This window comes from Schistocerca serialis, chromosome 1 (assembly GCF_023864345.2).
Source record: "Schistocerca serialis cubense isolate TAMUIC-IGC-003099 chromosome 1, iqSchSeri2.2, whole genome shotgun sequence".
NCBI lineage: Eukaryota > Metazoa > Arthropoda > Insecta > Orthoptera > Acrididae > Schistocerca > Schistocerca serialis.
In genome coordinates, this window is record NC_064638.1 from 218608392 (window position 1) to 218631472 (window position 23081).

General features: G+C 39.5%; 1 protein-coding gene across 1 annotated transcript in view; it reads left to right on the forward strand.

The window, feature by feature from the left end:
• The window catches only part of LOC126466159 (small subunit processome component 20 homolog), a 221105-nt gene that overhangs the window by 141060 nt on the left and 56964 nt on the right, over positions 1–23081 (forward strand). The window contains exons 28-29 of the mRNA XM_050096362.1: positions 2712–2882; positions 13771–14013. Of these exons, the coding sequence (XP_049952319.1) occupies positions 2712–2882; positions 13771–14013 (414 nt within the window). The remainder of the gene's footprint in view (positions 1–2711; positions 2883–13770; positions 14014–23081) is intronic.

Genomic DNA, 23081 nt, shown 5'->3' on the forward strand with positions numbered 1-23081 from the left:
GGAATCTCAGCTGTAAACAGCACATTCCAGTTATACAGATGAATCGGCCTTTGTACGATTTCTGCATCCATATTGACACATTACCTCCAACATCACTGTAAGTAATATCACATTGGATTGAAGTTCCACTGTCATTGTTTAGTGAAATGATCGGTACTTCCACCAAATTACCAAAAAACACCTTAATTCTGCTATGTTTTCTGTGATATCAATTAGTGAAGGTTTGTAATTGTGTGTAAGTTTGTTGCAAGTCACTTCATGCTCTCATTCTCAGATACTGAATGAATATAATCTTGATATTTGCAAGTGGTGCATGACATTGCCTCAAGATATATATACAGTTTATAACTGTAATACCAGTAATTATCCTACAGTGTTGAACCTTTCAGTAAGATTTTGTCTCTCATTGAGTAGATTATGTCACTTTGAATTTGGTGACTGTTTATATGACATATTGAAAATCAAATTTTTGTTGTCTCCAGGAAACCATTAGGTAAGCATCCTATAACTGGATCTGGATTCCTTACCCGAAGATAGTTGGTTAGTATTATAGATGCCATGTGTGATTGGCAGCTTTAGTACAGATCTCAGAGGAAACTTGCCAATGGTTCAATGGATAAGTGCTTCAACTACGAGCATTTATTTCAAGCCTAGATCAGTTCTATCAGTTTGAAATGCCAGTGATATGATAAAGTTTCAGCCCAGTGTCTGTGTGCTCTTATGTTTTTGTCAGTTCAGCAGTTTTGTATCTGGGCATCCATGATTTTATGAAGAGTTAGTAACGCCAATGAGTTTCACCTTTTAAAGCCACTTTGATAGTACAACATTGAGCCCAAACAATCATCTCTTCCTCCCTGGAAAGCTAGTCGTGGTAGGTATGCAGCAGGGCTTCTGTAAATTTTGGAAGATAAAAAATTTTGGAAGGTACAAAAATTGGTGCCCAAATTGCTGCTGTGAAGCCAGGTCATGATTATCCCTGAATAACTCAGTTTATAAGAGCATTGCCTGTGAAAGGCAAGAGTCCAGGTTCTGCTACACAGGTCTCATCTGTCAGGCAGTTTTCATAACTGCACACACTTTGCTGTAGAGTGAGGATTATTCACATGAACCTGTGAATAGCAGTAGTTAGAATGCAGGCAGATGTACACAACACTGACACAAATGTGAAAGCTTCTAAATAGATAGAGACTGTGGAAAGAGACAGACATATTTAAAAAGAAGAACATTAACTTCTCTTTCACATGTTACCAGTAATACTGAGTAAGTGTTGTTTGATATAAGAAATCTCCCCTCCATAAAAGCAAGTTGGGGGGGGGGGGGGGGGGCAGGAGTTCATATTTCGACATGGTATACAGTTCAGATCATTACCTGTTCGAAATTCTCTACAAATTTAAGACATTTGAAAGAGGAAATTGGAAATACCCTATGTACTAATAATACAGCCATTTAGAATTAAGTGAAAAGTACAGCAGAGTTTGTGACTAATGTGCCTTCTCCTACTAACTGTGATACCTCCGTTGGGTGCACTGAGCAAGTCAAAGACTACTTAGAGGGCTTTGAAGAGACAGCCACTTTCTGTAGTAGAGCAAACTGGCAGATGCAGAGTCACCAGCTAGTGTGCTCTGAATGAATATTTCCAGTACTGTCCAAGGAGGCTATGAGAAACTAGAATAGTCATTCATTTGATGAAAAAGCAGGATAGTACTTCCACACTGTTTGCTGTGGCATACTTTATGTGCTTCCTAAACAGGCATTTTCTTCGAGAATGCTGTTGTGTCTGTAATCAGGAGATAAATTATGTTTAGTTATATCAGAATAGTATGTGTAATTGCTCCAAAATGGTACCACTCAATAAATCATTAGTTAAGCACCATATTACAAATTATTATATCAGTCCCTGGATGGTCCTTTAATAGTTTTAGCTATTTTTTCTTTCATCTGTGGAAAGATTTTCAGGGTGGAGACAGCTGTACTATTTATGTCAAATTGAAGTAAGATGCGTAGTGATTGTTTTGAAATATAAAGGACGAAAGAATTTTTTTTTCTCCTTACGCAGAAATCGTAATTATTTATGAATCACAGCATTCCCTTTTCTTAAAAAAGAAATCCAGTTGTATCCTACTGGATCTGAAGCCACTTTTATGTATAATTCACTATTATTAATTGTAATGTTTTATTCCTATGCATTCAAAACACATCAGTCTGTTTTAGGCAAAATGTATCAAAAAATTGTACTGGAGACAGAAAATTGTAAGCTCAATCCACTTATCTGAATTTCCCACACTTCCTGTCCAACCAGGGACTCTGAAATGGTGCAAAATTGCCAGCTTCTGTTTCAGTGAATAATGGTATCCAATGATCATGTGCGTATTTCTTCGTGTTTCCATTTCAATATCAAATCAAAGCAATTTGGTCTTTAAGCTAACTGAATTACATTGAAGAGTTGCACAACAGTATGCATCCATCTCAGCACGATGGAAGTCTGTGAAGTCTACAAAATAGTCACCTCCAATCGATGGGCTGTCCTGTCATGATAGCACATATTATGTTTATACTCCTTCTAATAAGTAACAATGCTTTATGCAGATTACATTCAAGCACACACTTCTGAAATGGCAAACCAATACTGCTAAGCATATAATGAATATTGACAAAATGCCTTTTTTTAATTCTCCCATTTTTTGATAAAAATTTCATTTTTATTTTCACAGAGAAGCACACAAGCTCTTCAGTGTTTGTCTTGGATCCTTAAAATGGATCTGCCTAGTATTAAAACTTATGGGAAAGAATTGACTACATCAATTTTTACTATTCTTCATAAGTATGCAGTTTCGGGAATAAGCAAAGGAGATAATTATGACTTAGTAGCAGCAGCATTTAAGGTAAGTTTTATGTTGCCTGTTTAGTTAACTTATATTTTGACTACAAGGTCATAAAATCACTGTGCTAGCATATTCTTAAACAAAGCACTTAAATTTTATGTCTGTGTATTGCCTGTAACAGAAGTACACTTTGGATAATCAAGATGAATTATGACATTAATGTTTTCTGTAGCGACATCTATAGTAAGTCTATTGACAGTGGGTGGTAGTGTCAGCTTACTATAATAAGAGGGCAAAGTTTACTTGCACAACTTCAGGCTGTGACAGTGGACAAAAAACACAACTGTGGGACGACGGTTCAATCCCGTCTCCGGCCATCCTGATTTAGGTTTTCCGTGATTTCCCTAAATCGTTTCAGGCAAATGCCGGGATGGTTCCTTTGAAAGGGCACGGCCGATTTCCTTCCCAATTCTACCCTAACCCCAGCTTGCGCTCCGTCTCTAATGACCTCGATGTCGACGGGACGTTAAACACTAACCACCACCACCACCACCACCACCACCACAACTGTAGGAGAAGCCGGGGCTCTTTTTGGTTCTCATTTGTGATCCTGAGATTATCCTCCACATATAAAATTAGAAATATAAAAATAAACTTTTTTCAGAATTTTCTTTGATTATTCCTGCTTCCAAAAATTGTCACTCATCACTACCTCTGAAGGTAATGCGGCTTTCTTGTGTGTCTCTCGACAGATTTTCTATTGTAGTAGAATACATTCTGTTTATTACTTTATACTGTGTGTATATTTTCCATTTATAATATTTTATTTTCGTAAAATTACTTGTTTACCTTCCACCGTGTCTTTCTGGCAAGATTTTATAGTATTACCTCTGACATTGTATGACATACAGATATTAGACTTGCAGAACTTTACCCAGAATTTTATTTTTAAAGATGAAGCATAAAGTTGGCACCAGTTTTTTGTTTTAAACTGTGTTATATGCTAATGTTTCACGTTGATTTGTTGGTGTTAGCATTTTTATCACTTATTCAAAAAGTTTTCTGAAGGATCTTATCTGTATTACAATAGGGTATTTGACAGTTTTTGGAAAATTGTCTTAAATGATTAATTCTGTTATTTTATGCTCTTTATATGCTTTTCTCCTCTTGATTTTCAGTATTCTTTTATAGAAATGGAAATGAAATTCAAATAATTTGAAAGCCCACTAAAATGCTCCATTAGAGTCTTGTGACGTCACTGGCTATCTTGCTGCTCCTATTGTCATAATGCTAATTGACACTGATGTCTTGTTTTGGAATTTACATTTTGGAAAATGGGTTACATACAAACGATGTGTAGTATGAGGTGGAATCCAAAATTTTCAGAACTGGTGCTGCTATATGGAAAGTAGGAGTAGTAGAACTTCGCACGACTAGGTGGCAAGAGCTGCATATCTGATGAGTCAGTGTGCGGACTGGCATTCAGCTGGGAGGACATGTTGTGTGTCCACAGTGATTTCCGTAATACTGTGTGTTTAGTGTATGGTGATTTTAAGATGGATCCGTGAACAGAACAGCACGTGTGTATCAAATTCTGTGTGAATTTCGGGAAAAGTGCTACGGAGACCCTTGCAATGATTCAACAAATGTTTGGGGGCAGAACATGAGCCATATGCATGTGTTTGAGTTGCATACTCGGTTCAGGGCCGGTCGTACAGATGTCAAAGATGGTGCTTACACTGGAAGGACCGTTAGCCGCACAACACCAGACATTGTTGCCAAACTTCAACAATTGGTTCGTGCAGATTGACGTCGAACCATTCAAGACCTTGCGAATGAAGTGGGTATTGGTTATAGGACATGTCAACGAATGTTGACTGATGAATTGGGCTTGCATCGTGTCGCCGCAGAATTTGTGCCAAGGATTTTGACTGCCAATCAGAAGGCACAGCGTGTTGAAGTGTGCGCGGACCTTTGTCAGACCGCATCTGTGATGATCCAACCTTCTTGTCACGGGTTATCACCAGTGACGAGAGCTGGGTTTATGGTTATGACCCAGATATGAAGCAACAGTTGTCCCAGTGGAAGAGCCTGGGCTCTCCAAGACCCAAAAAATAAAGATAGGTGAAGAGCAAAGGGAAGAGCGTGATCATCGTTTTCTTCGACACCAAGGGAATTGTGCACAAAGAATTCATAATTGTGCACAAAGAATTCATCCCGCCCAACCAAACAGTGAATTCCGCATACTACTGTGATGTTTTGTGACGGCTACATGAAAACGTGTGGCAACAACAGTCTGAACTTTGGCGTCAAGGGAACTGGCTGCTGCATCACGACAATGCACCCTGTCACACGTCCTTGCTCATCAGGATCCTTCTGGCAATAAACAACATGGCGGTTGTACCCCACCCACTGTACTCACCAGATTTGGCACCTTGAGACTTTGCGCTATTCCAAAAACTGAAACTCTAGTTGAAAGGCCGTCAGTTCAACACTCTAGAGAGAATTCAAGAAGCATTGCTGGCGGTGATAAACACCCTCAAAGAGCAGTACTTCCAGAAAACGTTTGACCAGTGGCAGAAGCACTGGGACCGGTGTGTACGTGTGGATGGGAACTTCTTTGAGAGTGATGGTGACCATTAGTCCAAAGTTAAGGTTTTCATCGAATGGCTGCACCAGTCCTGAAAATTTTGGATAGTACCTCGTACCACAGTGTACAAATACATCTACAAAAACTCCTGAAATTTGTTTTTGAGTGTTCCAGAGAATGATAAGATGCATAAAATGTTGTTGCACTGTACTGGCATAATCACTTGTACTTTTGTTGGTCTTCATCTTATAAGCTATCTCTGTTCCAATCAAACGTTCTTCCGAATCTTTTGCCGTATCTGACAGAGTTGTAACGTCATCAGCAAGCCTCAAAGGTTTTATTTCTTCATTGGCATGGAAAGATAATTATAACTTCCAGAATCACATGTTTCAGATAGGTAAAAAATGAATGCAAAATTATTATCTGAGCCGTAAATAGCTTGATTTGTTTAAAGAGATTGCTATTGTTTTGGAACCAGTATTATTTTCTTTCTTCGAGGAAGAAATGAGGAGACTTTACCTTCAGAATACCCATTGTAATAATGTGTTTTGCTAGCAGAGGTGAAATCATCAGACGCTGAAGTATTCCGTGCGTTGTATGTTCTGTGTCAAACCACAGCAAAACAAAAACACAACACAGCACAGCTGTGATCTGTCACCGCGGTGCGCACGGAGTAAACGAGGGATACGTCATGATTTATCAGCGAAAGTGCCGGCAAACCCCTAATTTGCATTAATGACACGTCAAATAAAATTAAGATAGAGCAGTGCGATAGGTCAAATTAGTGTTGTTAGCGATAGCGTGGCGTCGCGCTATCGACAATCCACAAGTGCTCTCGTGCCCCGCCTTTCCACTGCAACTACCCCCCCCCCCCCTCCGACCCCGCCACCACCTCAGCTGTCCCCCCCCAAACCATGCTCACCCCTACCAGCCTGCCCTTGACCTACTCGTAGACTGGTGACGCAGTTCACTGATCTGCTTGCAGTTGCTTTGTCAGCTTCGTTACTTACCACTGTGACAACATTCAGCCACGAGCCTAGCCTGATTAACATTTGACTTCGCACGTTAGTAAATTGTTTCCGGCACGTAATGGATGTACGCAGCAAAGGACTTATAATTTTCCAGTGTAGTACAGTTGGTAGCCAAACATCAGCCTGTTTATCTCCCAATCAGTTTGACACATTAAGAAGATTTGATGAATAAGGGACATTTAATTTCCATTTCAGTTCCTTACGCATCATAATCACTGGCATAATCACTTTGAAGCTGTCAATTTACCTCTGAGATATGCTTTCCTACTGTTGCACGGAAGGATAGCATCATTCAACGAAATTAAACTCGTACTGAAGATTGTCATTTTACCCAACTTTACATAAATTATTCGGTAACTCAGTTGATAGAGCGGTAGACCATCGATCACTGGGTCCATAGATCACTGGGTCGAATCAAACCTGAAAGACTATTTTAACTTATTTATAAAATGATTTGACAGCCCTCTCATATGAAAACCAAACCACAATTGAAAAATTTCACCACACCGATCAGAAATAGAACGTTTTTGTGTTTTCCTTGCTGTTTTCACATGTTTTACATTTGCAATCACTGTTTGCACACATTACATGGAAAAACATGATGCTGGGGTGGTTAGCTCAAGACTGTGATAGACTTCATCATCACTGATAGAAAAGCTGGTCAGTTTGTTATGGATGTTCAAGTCACACCTAGTGAGTGCCTAGATAGCGAACACCGGCTATTAACTGCTGACCTAAAAGATGTTCAGGTGCCAAAATTTAAACAAAAGGGAATGCCAAAGATTAAAACTTGTTGTTGAAGGACATGGAAAAGAATAGAAAGTATAAAGCGCAAATAGCAGCCATGTTACCCAAAACTGAGAAAAGGGGAATAGAAGAAGACTGGTCCTTATTCAAAGAAATCCTTGTTAGAGAAGCTGCAGACCTCTGTGGGAAAACGAGTGCCATACCAAAAGAGAAGGAAACACCTTGGTGGAATGATTGGGTAAAGACAGCAGTAAAAGATAGGAAACAGATGATAGACAAAATGAATTAGCAACTGAACATCTAGCTCAAGAATACTGGAAAAAGAAACTAGCTGTAAAAAGACTGATCCAGGAAGAAAAGGAAAAATTCTGGGGAGACTCTACTAAAAGGGTAGAGGAAGACTGTCAGGTAAGTAGGAAATTACTACTCAAAGTACAAAAGAGCAAACTAAATGAATATGTAAATATCCTTGCCCTGGAAACAGATGACTGTAACCTAATACGAACAGAGGAAGGCATCAGGGATGAAATGAAAAAGTATTTCAGCATGCTGCTAAATAGAGAAGGGAGAACACAACCATAAATGACTGTTGAGTAATTAAAGAAATCCAAACTAACGGACACCAATTAACACGGCGTGAGGTAGAAACAGCATTTTAGAGCATGCGGAAAGGAAGGGCGACAGGCTTTGATGATCCCAGCTCAAACATGATAAAGGCAGCTGGTATATTAGGCTTAAATTGGCTATATAGAGTATTATCAGTGGTTTGGAAAGAAAACAAAATCCCCGAAGCCTGGAGTAAAGGAGTCATCATCCCTCTGTTCAAAAAAGGCAATCAACAAAAATGTGGAAATTACAGAGGTATCATGCTGCTGTCACACACTTTGAAGCTGCTAGAAATGATCATAGAAATGAGAATCAGAAAGATAGTAGAACCTTCACTCGAGAAGAAGAACAACATCGATTCAGGAAAGACCAAGGTACTGTGGATCTTATTTTTGCAGTGAGAATGTTGACAGAAAAGTACTGGGAATATGGAACAAATCTTGTGATTTGGTTTGTGGACATTGAAAAAGCGTATGACAGTGTTCCTCAAAATACCTGTTTGAATGTTTGGAAGACCTAAAGTTGCCAAAGTGCCTAATCGACAAAGTCAAGATGCTGTACCAAAAGTGTTACAGCTGCGTCCAGATAGGCAACGGATGATCAGAATGCATTGAAACAGAGAGAGATTTCGAACAAGGAAGTGCCTTGTCACCACTCCTGTTTGTAATAGTATTAAACAAGATCATAAAATCTACCAAGAAAATAGACAGTGAATCAAATGCCCTGGTTTTTGCTGATGATTTGATAGTATGGGGAGAGACAGAAGCTGAAGCACAGAAGAACCTTAAATATTGGAACTACACATTCAAAAATTTCAGACTAAAAATAAGTAAAACAAAACAGTAGAAATGACCATCAACAGGCAAGGAGCAGCCTCAAATATATTTCTAGAAGGAGCCAAATAAGAATCTGTTTCACATTTCAAGTATCTACGAAGCACGATCTCGAAAGACAACACTATTTTGTACCACTTTAAAGTCAGTACTGCCATTAGACTGTTTTTTATTTGCCGTGTTACATTTACACGATCAGGAGACAATAGTGTATCAGGAGACAATAGTGTATTTTAAATATGACAGTATGCCATCTTAGGCACTGTATAACATTAAAACACTTGATAATGGCACTTTAAAGCCAAAATTATGATTGTGTAAATGTAACACGGCAAATAAAAAACAGTCTAATGGTGGTACTGACTTTAAAGAAATATATTATGACTGTGACCCCACATTATGAAAAATTATATTTTGTACCAATCCTAACAAATGGTTTAAAAAACATGTACCCTACTAAACAAAGACCTCAAAGAATTCAGGCAACGGAAATGAAATTCATTAAGACTATGCATCAAATAACTAGAAAGGACAAAATCAGGAATGAGATGAACAGAAAAGTGGTTGGTATTGATGTTCCTGTTAGCAGTGTCATAAAGAAATGTGAGCTTCAGTTGTATGGGCACATAATGAGAATGAACAGCCAAAGACCTGCCGAAAGGTAGTTCAACCTGAGCCTTGTAGGAAGAAGACCATGGGGAAGACCGAGGAAACACTGGATAGAGACTGTAAAATCAGATGTGGAGGAGAAAGGACACAGATGGGAAGCTGTCCTGGAACAAAAGATCTATGAAGACAGAACAATATGGCAAGTGCTTGTACACAACACCGGGGGAACTGCAGTTGGAAAAATGATGATGATGATGATGACATGCTAAAAGATATTTTCTAGTTAATGTGACCACACATGTTTTGCTGTATTAGAAACAATGTTTTTTATCTTTGTATTGTAGAGCTAGGATCCTTATTTCTTAAACTTTCAAAGTTTCATCATCTTATATAAAGATAGAGTAAGACTGCTTCAGACACTGACATTAGCTTATGCACACATCACAGCCCTTTTGTTTGTGTTAGTAGCATGTTGTATGTGCTTTATATCTCTCCGTATAGAGAATCTCATTGTCCTAAACCTCATTGTACTGTGGGCATATGGTGGTATCTTCACTACTAGCAATTCTTTCCAAAAAAGTGAATTGTTTGTTTGCAGAGTAAATTCATTTATCCTCTGGTTTCCATATCTCAGATTAAGATTAATGTGAAGCTATATATAATACATCCCACCATTGAAACAAATACTACAGTTCTTGCTAATGCTCTTTTTGTATTTCGTATAAAACTTTTAAAAATATAAGACCCTTCCAGTATTCAAACATGTGACCTCTTTATCCACAGTCAAATGCACTACTTGTTGCACCACTGAGTGCCTGCTCATAGTATTTTTCTGCTGTGTGTCTTCTGTAGAGAAAATCAGCACTAAGATTTGCCAAGAACAATTTTATCATGTTTTTGGTTGTAGCTCATGACTGATAGCTGACAATCTAGATATAATATAAGGATCCATCTGCAAAGGTTCTACAGTTCCTTAGTTTTGAGTGAGTTTAATGATTTTTTAGGGAGCAGGGAAAAGAATGTCCATTGTTGCAAATATTGCCGCTCTAAATGGGTGGACCATAAACACATCAACTTCCGTAAAGTTTCCATTATCAGCATTCGCAAAATTCCTTTCTGTTATTACTTGAAAGTTGTAATTGAGATTTCTTTCACTAAATAACTAAACTTTTTGCAGAAAAAGTATGTAAAGACCCCATAACTCCTATGACACACGTATAGCTTTGTCTTACTCTAGTCTATGACATCACCACAGCTTCAGCCAGTAACACAGCATTCTCAATCATGTGACCAAATTTTGATATATAATAATTTTTAAGCTTTAATTACATAAAAAACAGATATTTTATGAGAATATTGACCATAAATGCTATCTGAATGTTACAGTGAATGAGAATAACAACAACCCAAACCATTTTTTTAACATAGGAAAATAGCGTATCGCACAAAATGTATGAGCCATACAGAAGGATGCTTGGGAGGAATTCTGCATGATTATAACTATGATGTCACATAGATTGGCTGAATACTTGAAATCAACTCTGAGTGATTTGGTTAGAATTTTGGGTAAAATAACCTACTCATAACAAGAGTTGATTCTATCCATTACTTCTGAACGATCTGTAATCTGAGCACTCACTTCTTGTTTTCTTTAATCGTATGTACCTCACCTCATCTAACCCTTTGGAATTTACAGAGATAAATATTGTTAGATAAGAATTAATTATGCTGATGTTATCTACACGGAGTCTATACTGATTGATGTTGTCAAAAAAATGTAGTTTGAAATCCTGAGTCTTGGAAGAGGAAAGAAGATGCTGCTGATTATGAAAAACAAAATAGCTGCTAAATGATACAGAAAGACAAGAGAGGATGCTAGATGCTAAAGAAATAAGCTAAGTTTTGTGAAGAAATGTGTAAAAATGAGAGACAAATTATTTTACTGTTGAGTGTTCTAAACACATTCACCTCTGGTCATAAACCACAATTTTAATTTAGCTAAGGGATTAGAGGTCTTGTTCTGTATACAAATTGTGGGGTCTTCTCTGTCGAAAGTCTGTAAAAACTGTAAAGCCTCCAGAATTAATTTTCACTCTGCAGTGGAGCAGCTCTCATATGAAACTCTGATAGATTAAAACTGTGTGCTGGACCAAGACTCAAACTTGGGCCCTTTACTTTTCACGGGCAAGTGCTCTAACAACTGAACTACCCAAACATAACTCACAACCTGCCCTCACAGCCTTACTTTCGCAAGTACCTCATCTCCTACATTCTAAACTTCACAGAAGCTATCCTGCAAAACTAACACTCCTGAAAGAAACAATGTTGTGAAAACATGACTTAGCCACAGCCTGGGGGAATGCTTTCAGAATGAATTTTCAATCTGTACTAGAATGTGTGCTGATATGAAACTTCCTGACAGTTTAATCCATGGTCCAGTCTTGTAGATCCCATGCCCACTGCGATTGTAGTTGATGTTGTCCTTGCTACTCACCACATAGCAGAGATTCTGAGTCACAGATAGGCACAACAAAAAGACTGCAGGAAATTAGCTTTTGGCAAACAAGGCCTTTGTCTAAATCACACACACACACACACACACACACACACACACACAAGCGCGCGCGCGCACGCACACAAATACAACTCACGTACACATGGCCACAGTCTATGGCTACTGATGCCATGAGAAACCTATCTCTGTCTGACAACATTGAATTCACCTGGCAGCAGCGGTGCACCGATGTGATGACCTTGAGTTGTGGGGATTCACAAGCTTGCTAACACTGTCTCCCTCCTGCCCCACCATCACAAACCCAGAACACTGTCAGGCCTATGATGCTTCATTGCAGTCTACAGTGCCAGTGAACTTGAATTGAAAGTGATTTATGTTATCGGTAACAGTACAATTTTTTTGTTAGTTGCTAGTTTCATAATGGAAAAAATAAAAAGTATTCATATAATGCAGGCTATAAATTGAAAGTAGTAGTAAATGCAGAAGAACATGGAAACAAGCTGCTGAGTGGCATTTCAGCTCTCCACCAACAGAAAAACCATTCACAACTGGAGGGCAAGAATTGAAAAAAAATGAGGAAGACTAAATGTGCAAATAGAGGACTGTATAAAAATGGCCAAACTAGATGATGACGTATTGAAATGGATTCAATGACACCATCAAAATGGCATTGGAATGAAGACAAAAATGATTCAAATACGCACTCAAAAGCTAGTGCTACAGTGGAACTTAACAGACTTTAAGGATGGAGTTGATGAAGCAGGTTTATGAAGCATCATGGACTTAGCATGTGAACCAAAATATCTCAGAAAATGCCACAAGAGTATGAAGAGAGAATATTATGTTTCCATTACTTTATTATTCAACATCAAAAGAAAACCAATGTGGAGGTAAGCCAAATACCGAATATATACGAAACTCCTCTGTGTTGGTGTGACGAGTACCAGAACTCTTCCCATGAAAGGTGCTAAAACTGTAACTGGAGAAACAAGTGAACATGAAAAAATACACTACGTCTTTGTCCTTTCATGTTGTGCTGATGGCACTAAATTTAATCCAGTGATCATTTTCAAGTGCAAAAGAGTGCCAAAGCCTTCATAAATACCGCCAGGTGTTATTGTTCATGTACATGATAAAGGTTGGATGGATGAGGCTGGTATGAAATTATGGATTAAAAGAGTATGGGAGAGAAGGAAACATGCTTTATTGAAAAAGATTTCTCTCCTTGTGCTAAATCAGTTTAGTAGTCATTTGAAAAATTCTGTGAAAGAGAAATTGAGACAGAGAAATACAGAGCTTGCTGTCATTCTGGGAGGACTTACTTCACAGTTGCAACCTGTTGATGTCTCAATAAATGAACCATTTAGAGTGTATATGAGAGAGGAATGGAACAAATCAATGGTGGATAAAACCCAACATGACTTGATGCTGAAGGGAGCTTTAAAACGATCTACAATCAAACAATTGCATCAGTGGATAAAACAGTCAAGGTCTAGAGTGAGAGAAGACATTATTATTAAATCTCTCAAGAAGTGTGACATAAGTAATGCTCTCAGTTGTAGTGAAGACATATACGAAGAGGATGATGATGAGAAGGAAGAAGAAGAAGTCGAAAATTCCAGTGACAATTTTCAGGGATTATAAAGGTCTGTTCAGCTTTATGAACTAGGAATTTTTTAGCCTGGTTTTGCAGTCTAATAATAAAAACGGTACAAATGGCAACCATGCCACATGCACACCTCTTGTACGTGGCCTGCAGCCATTGGCCCACGCTGATACAGTTGGCAGCCGAATCAAGCGTACATGCATGGTGATCCAGACATGGCGCACTCACACTTACGTGCACTAGTAGTGGAATACGGCAGTTTCTATCTGATACTTTATATGGAGTGAACACAGTGTAGCTTGAGAATTCATTGACTTTGTTCCCTCTTAACATGTTGATAAAAATATTTTGTAAGAAACAATTACAATTGATTTGAGGAAACATAGTGTTTATCATGTAATTTCTTTTCAGGCAGTGACAGTGCTGGTTCGTGACGTGGAACAAAATGTCTTGAGTTCTGACCAGCTGAAAGCTTTGTTACTGTACGCAGAAAAGGATATGCATGATTATCAGCGACAGGCAACAGCATTTGGATTGTTGAGAGCAATTCTGGTACGCCGTTTCATTGTGTCTGAAATTCCAGAAGTAATGCAGAAAGTTGCTGCTCTTAGTATAACATCTGAACATTCCCACGTACGGATGCAGGCAAGACAGGTGAGAAATAAAGTGTGATTTAACGTATTTGATTCCAAGTACTGCCATTTTCATTACCTATTTTGTTTGTTTCTGCCCAGATGAGTTAATACTACTTTTAAGATGTTCTGCTAGGAGTACACGTGAAATATATCCTTTGTAACAATTTGCTCCTAGGGTGTGGCAATGATGTAACAGAATTGTGGTATGCAGTACCATAGAATTTTTGTGTGGACCCAATCCCAGAAATATTTTGTGAAGTGTCCTAGTCATTTTCTTCTTGCGGAAAAACACACACACACACACACACACACACACACACACACACACACACAGTATGAAGTGTAAGTGATTTATGAGTTTAAGTTATCACTCACCGCATAATAGAGGCATTGAACTGTCAACAGGCACACAAACAAGACAGAAAACTTCAGTCTTTAGTGTACTTGTCAATGACTCAAAGCCTCTGCTTTCAATACTATACTCCTAAATTATTTACTTTCTGCCAGAGCTTTCCATACTGTACAGTATGAAGTGTAACATACTGCAAAGCAATTATTTACTTAAGACTTTTCATTAAAACCACTTGCTGTAATAGATAGGTTAAAATAGTGAGTGTCTCAGGGTCAGTTCTGCCTGAATGAGACTCCATTTTTGCATTTTCATTCCAAAACCAGTGCTCTTGGTGATTTAAACGATTGCTTGAACTTAATGTCTTTTTTACATGAATTCTGTTATTGATTGATCAACATTTCAGCAGGTAAAAGATGTAGGAAGAATTTGGATAGTTTTTAACCCTTACTTTTGAATTAAATACAAGTAACTTCTGCTACAACAAATTAAAATTGTCTATTAGTCCACAGACCAAACAGTAAAATTCATCTGAGTCCCAACTGAAATTAATATGAGACAATTCTTGACTAAGTTGAATACAATCCAAGCACTTCTTAGCCAATAAGCTCGTATTTAGTAATCAAAATTCCATTAATCCTAATGGTGGTAAAAACCAAGAGTTTACAATTAGTTGCACTACACACACATACAGAAAACAGTCGTGGCAGTCGCGAATCCACAGGTAGAGGTGCTTTAGGTAACAGCAACTGAGGAAGCGACCACTTCTGGGTGGGCTTATATTTGCCCACTATGGAAATTAATGTGACTGACTGCCAGTATCAGCAGTGCCCTCAGTGCAAGCATCAATACATCCATAGCTTCCATTTGCACACCTGCTGGAGTTACTAAATCTCCCCCTCCCCCCCCCCCCCCCCCTCCTTGAACCATCATATAGGGCATGAACCTGCCTGCATCCATGGGAGAACAATGCAGCAGTAATGACCCAGAGCTGAACAGTGTCAAGATTGAAAGCTCTTGTAATATGTCTGGGATCACGAGTGATGTTTGTGCTGAATCCAGAGTTTCAGGTGTTGATCCAGAGACTTCTGTGAGCAGAGACATTTCTGTAGGGCACACATGATCCAGTGATTCAACTATCGATGAAGTGAGATCAGTGTCCATGGGAGTGTCTGTAGCTCATGGGGATGAAGGAACAGGTGGCCATCCTTTATGATCCAGGGAGCTATGATGATGTGATGGTGGATATGGTGCAGTGATGGAGGCCACTGACCATGGTGCCCAGCCGGAGTTGGTTGAGGTGCTGGCAAGCATCCTATGTGTTGTAGCCACCTGGCTCCTCTGTTGTTCCACCACAACTCCCCCAGATCTGCCCTGTATTTTGCCTAAAAGTACTTGCGTGTACTGGAGCACCCACACAAAATGGTGTAGCTGGATCTGCTTCATATTCTTTGGGTGGAAAAGGGAGATTCAGAAATATCCTGTGAGGGTTGCCCATGAAAGACCTTTGCTGGGCTTCAACCATTGACAAGTGTGGACCTGGAAGAAGTGAGGAAGGTGTGTTTAGCAATGAAGTCGATTTTAGCATTTGCCCTTTGAAAGCGTGAACCAGCTGTTCTGACAGCCCATTTGAGCCTGAGAAAAAAGGTGTTTAAATTCATTGTTGATGTAAAACCTATTTAAATTGCTCACTGTCAATTAAGGATCTGCCATCAGCATGTGGAATGTACCATCTGTTGTGAAGATCTGCTCCTAGGCTTCCACTGTGGCTGCCATTGTTGTCTGTGGGAGACAGATGACATACAGGGAGCAGAAAAAAAGAGTCACAATGCTTAACCATGTAAACCCTAAGAAAGGTCCTGCAAAGTCAAAATGAACATGACTTCACAGCTGTGTCGATGCTGACCATGGTGGGAAAAACTGGGATGAGACCAGCTGGTCTGCCTGGCAAATGGCAGACAGTTGCACCTCCTGTTTCACATTGTCATCCATAAAAGGCCGTGAGATGTAATTGTGTGGCAGTTGCTTCATCCTGAATATTTTCCAATGGGATTGACATATCAGTTGAAGCATCTGACATTACAGGGAGGATGGCACCACTATCCAGTGTCATTCATCATCTTTTGTAAGGAACATCACACTTTGCTGCCAATGGATCTGCACCTGAGAGCTTGGGAGACCAATCTGGCTGAAAATATTGCAGGACCTATTGAATAAGTGGATCGTGCTTAGACCTTTTAACCATGTACCAGGAATTCATAGGAAACTTGTTTGAGGGATTGCGCCAGTTGATTAATTGATTCTTCGGTTCAGTGGTTTTGGATCTGCTGGAAGGTGAGACAAGCACGTTCATGTTAGAATGCTAAGTGGCAATGTGATAGTGGTCTGGAATATTGGAAATTCATCCAATAGAGAGCCCCTCAATGAAGCTAATGCACGGTACCCTCTGATAATTTATCATTGGGTTCAAAATGTGTCAAGAGTGATTTATGGTCAGTTCTAAATGAACTTTGCAACCGTACAAATAATATGAAATTAATGAGCGCCAAAGGTGATGCCCAACATTTCCTCCTCAGTCTGAGAATAATGCCTCTGAGCTGGAGATAGTGTCTTTGATATAAATGGAATTTACCTCTTGGTACAAACATTTAACTTATGTGGGAGAACTACACCGACACCATTTTGGGATGCATCTGTTGCCAATACAAATAGCAACTTGGGCTTGTAAGTCACAAGGCAGAGTGTTGATTGAAGAGCCAATTTTAATTTCTGAAAAGCATAGTGGCATTCTTCGGATCAGTGTAAAGAGACTCACTTCTTACAGAGTCATTTTAATGGATTTGCTATGGAGGCTGTGTGAAGAATAAATTGTACATAGTAATTCACTTTTCCAAGAAATTACTGAAGGCCCATGATGGATTTAGGCACAGACATATTCTGATTGGCTTTTGTGCATATGTGGTGAGTCAAAGGTCCTTTCACTGGGGATGTAACCTAAATAAGTAACTGCTGGCTGAAAGATTGAACGTTTGGAAGAGTTGCACTTATGACCACTTTGTGTAAGTATCACAAAAGCAAGACAGAGATAGGACAAGTGTTCTTATGCTTTATGACCAGCATATCATTGAGATAGGCTACACAGTATGGAATCTTTGCTAAAGGCTGTTCAAGAATTTTTCAGGAATATAGATGGTGTGACAGGCTTGCCAAAAGGCATCCTATTATATTGATACAATCTGAACAGCATGTTCCATGAGCCAGTGAAATATGTCTCAAAGATATCAGTTTTTTAGAATAGTTTACCTCCTGAAAGTTTAGAAAAGAGTTCACCTGAACAAGGCATGGGATAAGAATCAGTATCAGCTTGAGCATTAATGATTTGCTTAAAGTCTCCTGACCACTAGTAATAGTGAAGCCCACTGGAATATCTTGTAGTGTTTCCTGTAATAAAATTTTATGCAGAGCCATCACCTGATCAGTGCTTGAAATGTTATTAATTTGAAACAGCTGGGGCCACTGTGTGGTGCTTGCCATCCTATGGCATACTTCCAAAATGTGACACAACTCACCCTCATAATGTGGATGTTCTCATCTGGGATTCAAGAAGAAACAGTCCTGGGAACTTGGAAATAAAGATTATTGCCACAAATATCACCTGATAGTAGTCCAGAGTTGTGGATAAAGTGGCCTGGTTGCCACCACTGAACTGAACTTGTTTACTGCTGTAAAGACTCATACAGGAGCTACAGCTCTGGGCCACAAATGTGAAAGTCTGGTGAAGAAGTTTGTTGTACCATTTGCAGTATTTCAACTACACACGCAATTTGCAAGACTTCAGCCAGGGAGGGGTCAGACTCTCTTAAAAGATTGTGTGTGGACCTCCTTATCTGGGGCTAAGTGAATCACTAAATCATGTATTAAAGTTGCCACTTATTATTTGCCACTCACATGTAAATTTACATTTTAAACTCAGTCGTTACAAATCCTAATACATAACTTACAGCATTCAACTTCTGATGTTGCAAGAATTGCTAGCTTTGCAGCTATCCACTTTATGGGAAAAATGCTCAGATAATAAATAGAATATGTCACACAACTGTAACATCAGGGATCAGACAACAGAGCTAACTTCTGAGCCAAACAATATAACTGAAGATTCATAGACAACAAAAAGGCCCTTTGATGATTTGGACATTTAATCTTACTTGCCTGAAAATGCAGTGTGAGAAGTCTTTGACAGACTTCCCAGTTGTCTTGAGCCTTATTAAATAGTGGAAATGCTGGAATAGTTGGCAGTGCCTGTTACTGTTACAGTAGTGAACTAGTTGGACCAAAAAGTGTGGTGGTATGTGCATACCAAGGCACCTTTGTGAACTATTTTGTTACGTTGGTAAGTGTATTTCCCACTTCCCACTGTAGAAACGAAGCTCATCCAACCCCCAACCCCCCCCCCCCCCTCCCCCACTGTGACAGCAGTTGTGATCTCACACACCAGACAGATTGTTGCAGCAATATTTTTATACACCTGCTAATAAGCTTTGTAAAAACCACTAAATTGGGGTAAGCATACTTTCCATGGCCCTAAAAGAAATAAACAGAAACTGTAGTAGACTACCACTGGATGATTGGAGCATACACAAGTGGTACAATGTATTCTGGTACAATGTATTCCCGTAAATGCAGGAAAGAAATCAGTTACTGGTAAATAATAGCCCGCCTGGTTAGCCATGCAGTCTAACACACTGCTTTCCGGGCGGGAAGGCGTGCTGGACAACCGGTACGAATCTGCCCGGCAGACTAGTGTCGAGATCTGATATGCCGGCCAGTCTGTGGATGGTTTTGAAGGCAGTTTTCAGTCTGCCTCCATGAATGTGGGCTGCTTCCCCGTATTCCACCTCAGTTACACTATGTCGACGATTGTTGCGCACACACTTTCTACACGTATGTGTACACCATAATTACTCTACCAAACATTGGGGCTACACTCATCTAGTGCGAGATGTTCCCGGGGGGGGGGGGGGGGGGGGGGGGGGGTCTGCTGGGGACTGAACCACACAATAACCGTGGATTCGGTGTGGGGTGGAGGTGGGGTGAGTGGACTGCTGTAGCCTGTTGTGGGGTTGTGAACCACTGAGGGCTACGGCGGGGATGAAGCCTGTTTGTTGTTTCTAGGTCCCTAGTTCCATACAATACAATACTGGTAAGTATATCTGCCATAGTCAGAGGAGGGTTTAAGCTCAGCGGTGTTGGAAACTCAAAGTTCAAAATTCATAACAGTATGCATACAGTAAAAAGTCATGGCAGTCGAAGTCCACATGTAGAGGCAAGTTGGATAACATCAACTGAAGAAGGGACCCCCATTGTCTGGCCTTATATTTGCCCTCTACACAAATTCATGTGACCATTGGCAATATCAATAGTGCCCTCGCAACAAGCACTCTCACGGGACATGGGAGAGGTGACACACATCAATTCATCCATATCTTTCATTTCCAGGTCTAGCAGGGTTACTAAAGATACAGTCACACAGAAGGGACTACTCTGCATCTACATCAAGTGAATTGAGGAAACTATAAATTGGTAAATTGTGGACCTAAATCTTTATCTTCCTAAATACAGGCTTATTTTCTTAAGCTCTATGTCAGTGCCATTTGTAATGGCAACTGTGTGAATTAGGATTGAGCATTAAGTACCAATTGGGAGCAAATCACTTAAATTACTTTCTGTGAGCTTATTACAGGCCATAAACACATTGCAGTTATGGTAATAGTCTGTGCACTTGGCTGTTCATGACTCGCTGTCATTTCTTCTGTAATGAGATAAAATATTTGGCAGGGCCAGAGCTATATTTGAAAGCAGGCTGAAAATATTACTTATTCTGTAGAGAATTTTTATTCTGAGACCTGTGTTATTGAACTAAGTAAGTTCTACTCTAATAAACACTCATCTATGAATGGACAGTGTGCAATCATATTTAAATGGAAAATATGTTAAATCTCCTGTAAAATGAACTCATTCCACAATAAAGATGATACCTCTTACAAATTAACTGTGTAATGTCAACAACATAAACTAAGCATGCCGCAGAAACCAGTGTATTCTGTCTTTCCCATTAAATGCAGCTTTAACCCTTTTGTGGGCCGTGGTGGTATACTTCCTACTAAATGTATTTCTTTACAGCATTTGAGGGAATATGTTTTACCACTTCTGTACGCTCCTGGCATCAAGTGGCAGCCTGCTGCACCAGCTGTAGTTTCTGTTTGTTGTGAAACACACTGAAGCACCAAAGCAACTGGTATGGATACAGAGATATGTAAAAAGGCAGAATTGGCGCTGGGGTTGGCAATGCCTATATAAGGCAGCAAGTGTCTGGCGCAGTTATTAGATCGGTTACTGTTGCTAAAATGGCAGATTATCAAGATTTAAGTGAATCTGAACATGGTGTCATAATCAATACTTAAGCAATGGGACTCAGCATCTCCGAGATACCGATGAAGTGGGGATTTTTTGTACAACCATTTCATGAGTGCACTGTGAATATGAGGGCTCTGGTAAAATATCAAATCTCCAACATCGCTGCGATCAGAAAAAGATCCTGCAAGAACAGGACCATCAATGACTGAAGAGAATTGTTCAGTGTTAGAGAAGTGCAACCCTTCCACAAATTGCTGCAGATTTCAATGCTAGACCGTCAACAAGTGTCAGCATGCCAACCATTCAACGAAACATCTTTAATATGGACTTTCGGCCCACTCATATACCCTTAATCATTGCACGACACAAAGCTTTACGCTTCACCTGGGCCCATCAACACCAACATTGAACTGTTGTTGACTGGAAACATGTTGCCTGCTCTAACGAGTCTTGTTTCAGATTGTATCGAGCAGATGGACGCACACGGGCATGGAGACAACCTCATGAATCCATGGACCCAGAATGTCGGAAGGGACTGTTCAAACTGGTGGACGCTCTTTAATGGTGTTGGGCATGTGCTGGTGGAGAGATAGGGGACCACTGATATGGCTAGATATGACTCTGACAGATGACATGTACATAAGCATCTTGTCTGATCACCTATATCCATTTATGTCCATTGTGCATTCAGATGGACTTGGGCAATTCCAGCACAACAATGCGACACCCCGCACATTGAGAATTGCTACTGTGTGGCTCCAGGAACATTCTTCTGAGTTTAAACACTTCTGCTGAGCGCCAAACTCCCCAGACATGAACATTATTGAGCATATATGGGATGCCTTGCAGCGTGCTGTTCAGAAGAGATCTCCACCCCCTCGTATTCTTACGGATGTATGGACAGCCCTGTAGGATTCAGTGTGTCAGTTCCCTCCAGCTCTACTTCAGACATTAGTCGAGTCCACGCCACGTCGTGTTGCAGCACTTCTGCATGCTCTCAGGGGCCCTACACAATATTAGGCAGTTGTACCAGTTTCTTTGTCTCTTCAGTGCATAATAGCCTTTAGAACTGTGGGAATTATATATCCCACCAAACAACAGTATTTTAATGGTTGTTGGGAAGTATGCTTACCATCAGAGTAGTTTCTGGAAGGAGCTTGGGAAGTGTACTTACCACAAAATTGATCTGTCAGTTGTGATCCTTGTAAAGCATACTTACCGCCAAATTAGGGATATCCCAATAATTTTGGGAATATGTCTTACCACCTCTGTCTATATCTGACATGTTGTGCTAGTACACTGCACCAGGTATATGAAAACTGCTACAACTATCTGTTTCTGTTTGTTGTGGGATCACTCACTCACTCACTCACACACACACACACACACACACACACACACACACACACACACGTTATTGTGATGTGTATAAGATGTATCGGTCCTAAATCGCAAAAATAAAATTATCAAAAAATAAACATTGTTAGTCAATTACAATTCTAATAGGATAATAAAAAAAATTATCTTCACTGAGTTGCTACATAAAGTGCACCCACGAAATAGTTAAATTGGAAGGTTAGATCAAGAACTTAATAATTATAGTGCCTAGAACAAAGATAAATTGCCACTTTAAAGTCAATACAATTTGTTGAGTATCTAAGTGCACCATAGGACTGTGTCTTTCAGAATATAGTGTCAGTGACTTATTGCTTCACAGTAGTGAGGCTGTGTTTTCAGCCATTATAAGGACTTGCTAAAAACATTTTTCCTGTCACCTGGTTAGAGACAACGCCATAGTTTATAATTAAATTTGTTGTTCATCGTAAATATTTCATTACTTGCTTGACTCCAATGTGTTTGTTCTGCCTTAACAACAGTAGGTCAGAAAACACCATCATGCTAAAACCAAAATACGGTGCGTGAAATTTAATGCTCTTGGCATTCTCAGACATCAGTGAAGACATTATGAAAAAAAATTTTTTAAAGTAGTGAACAGAAGACATGAGTGAGTAAAGAATCCTTGAATATATTATAAGTTTGCATATATATTAAACTTTTTTGATACTGATAAGCTGATGTCCATGAATCAGCATGGTATTAGAAAGCAGAGCTCGTGTGAAACTCGGGCTGCCCTTTTCTCACATCATATACTGGGAACTATGGATGAAGGGCAACAGGCAGATTCCATATTTCTAGATTCCCTGAAAGCATTTGACATGGTGACCCATTGCAGGTTGTTAATGAAGGTACGGGCATATGGAACAAGCTCACAGATATGTGAGTGGCTCAAAGACTTTTTAATTAATAGAACCCAGTATGTTGTC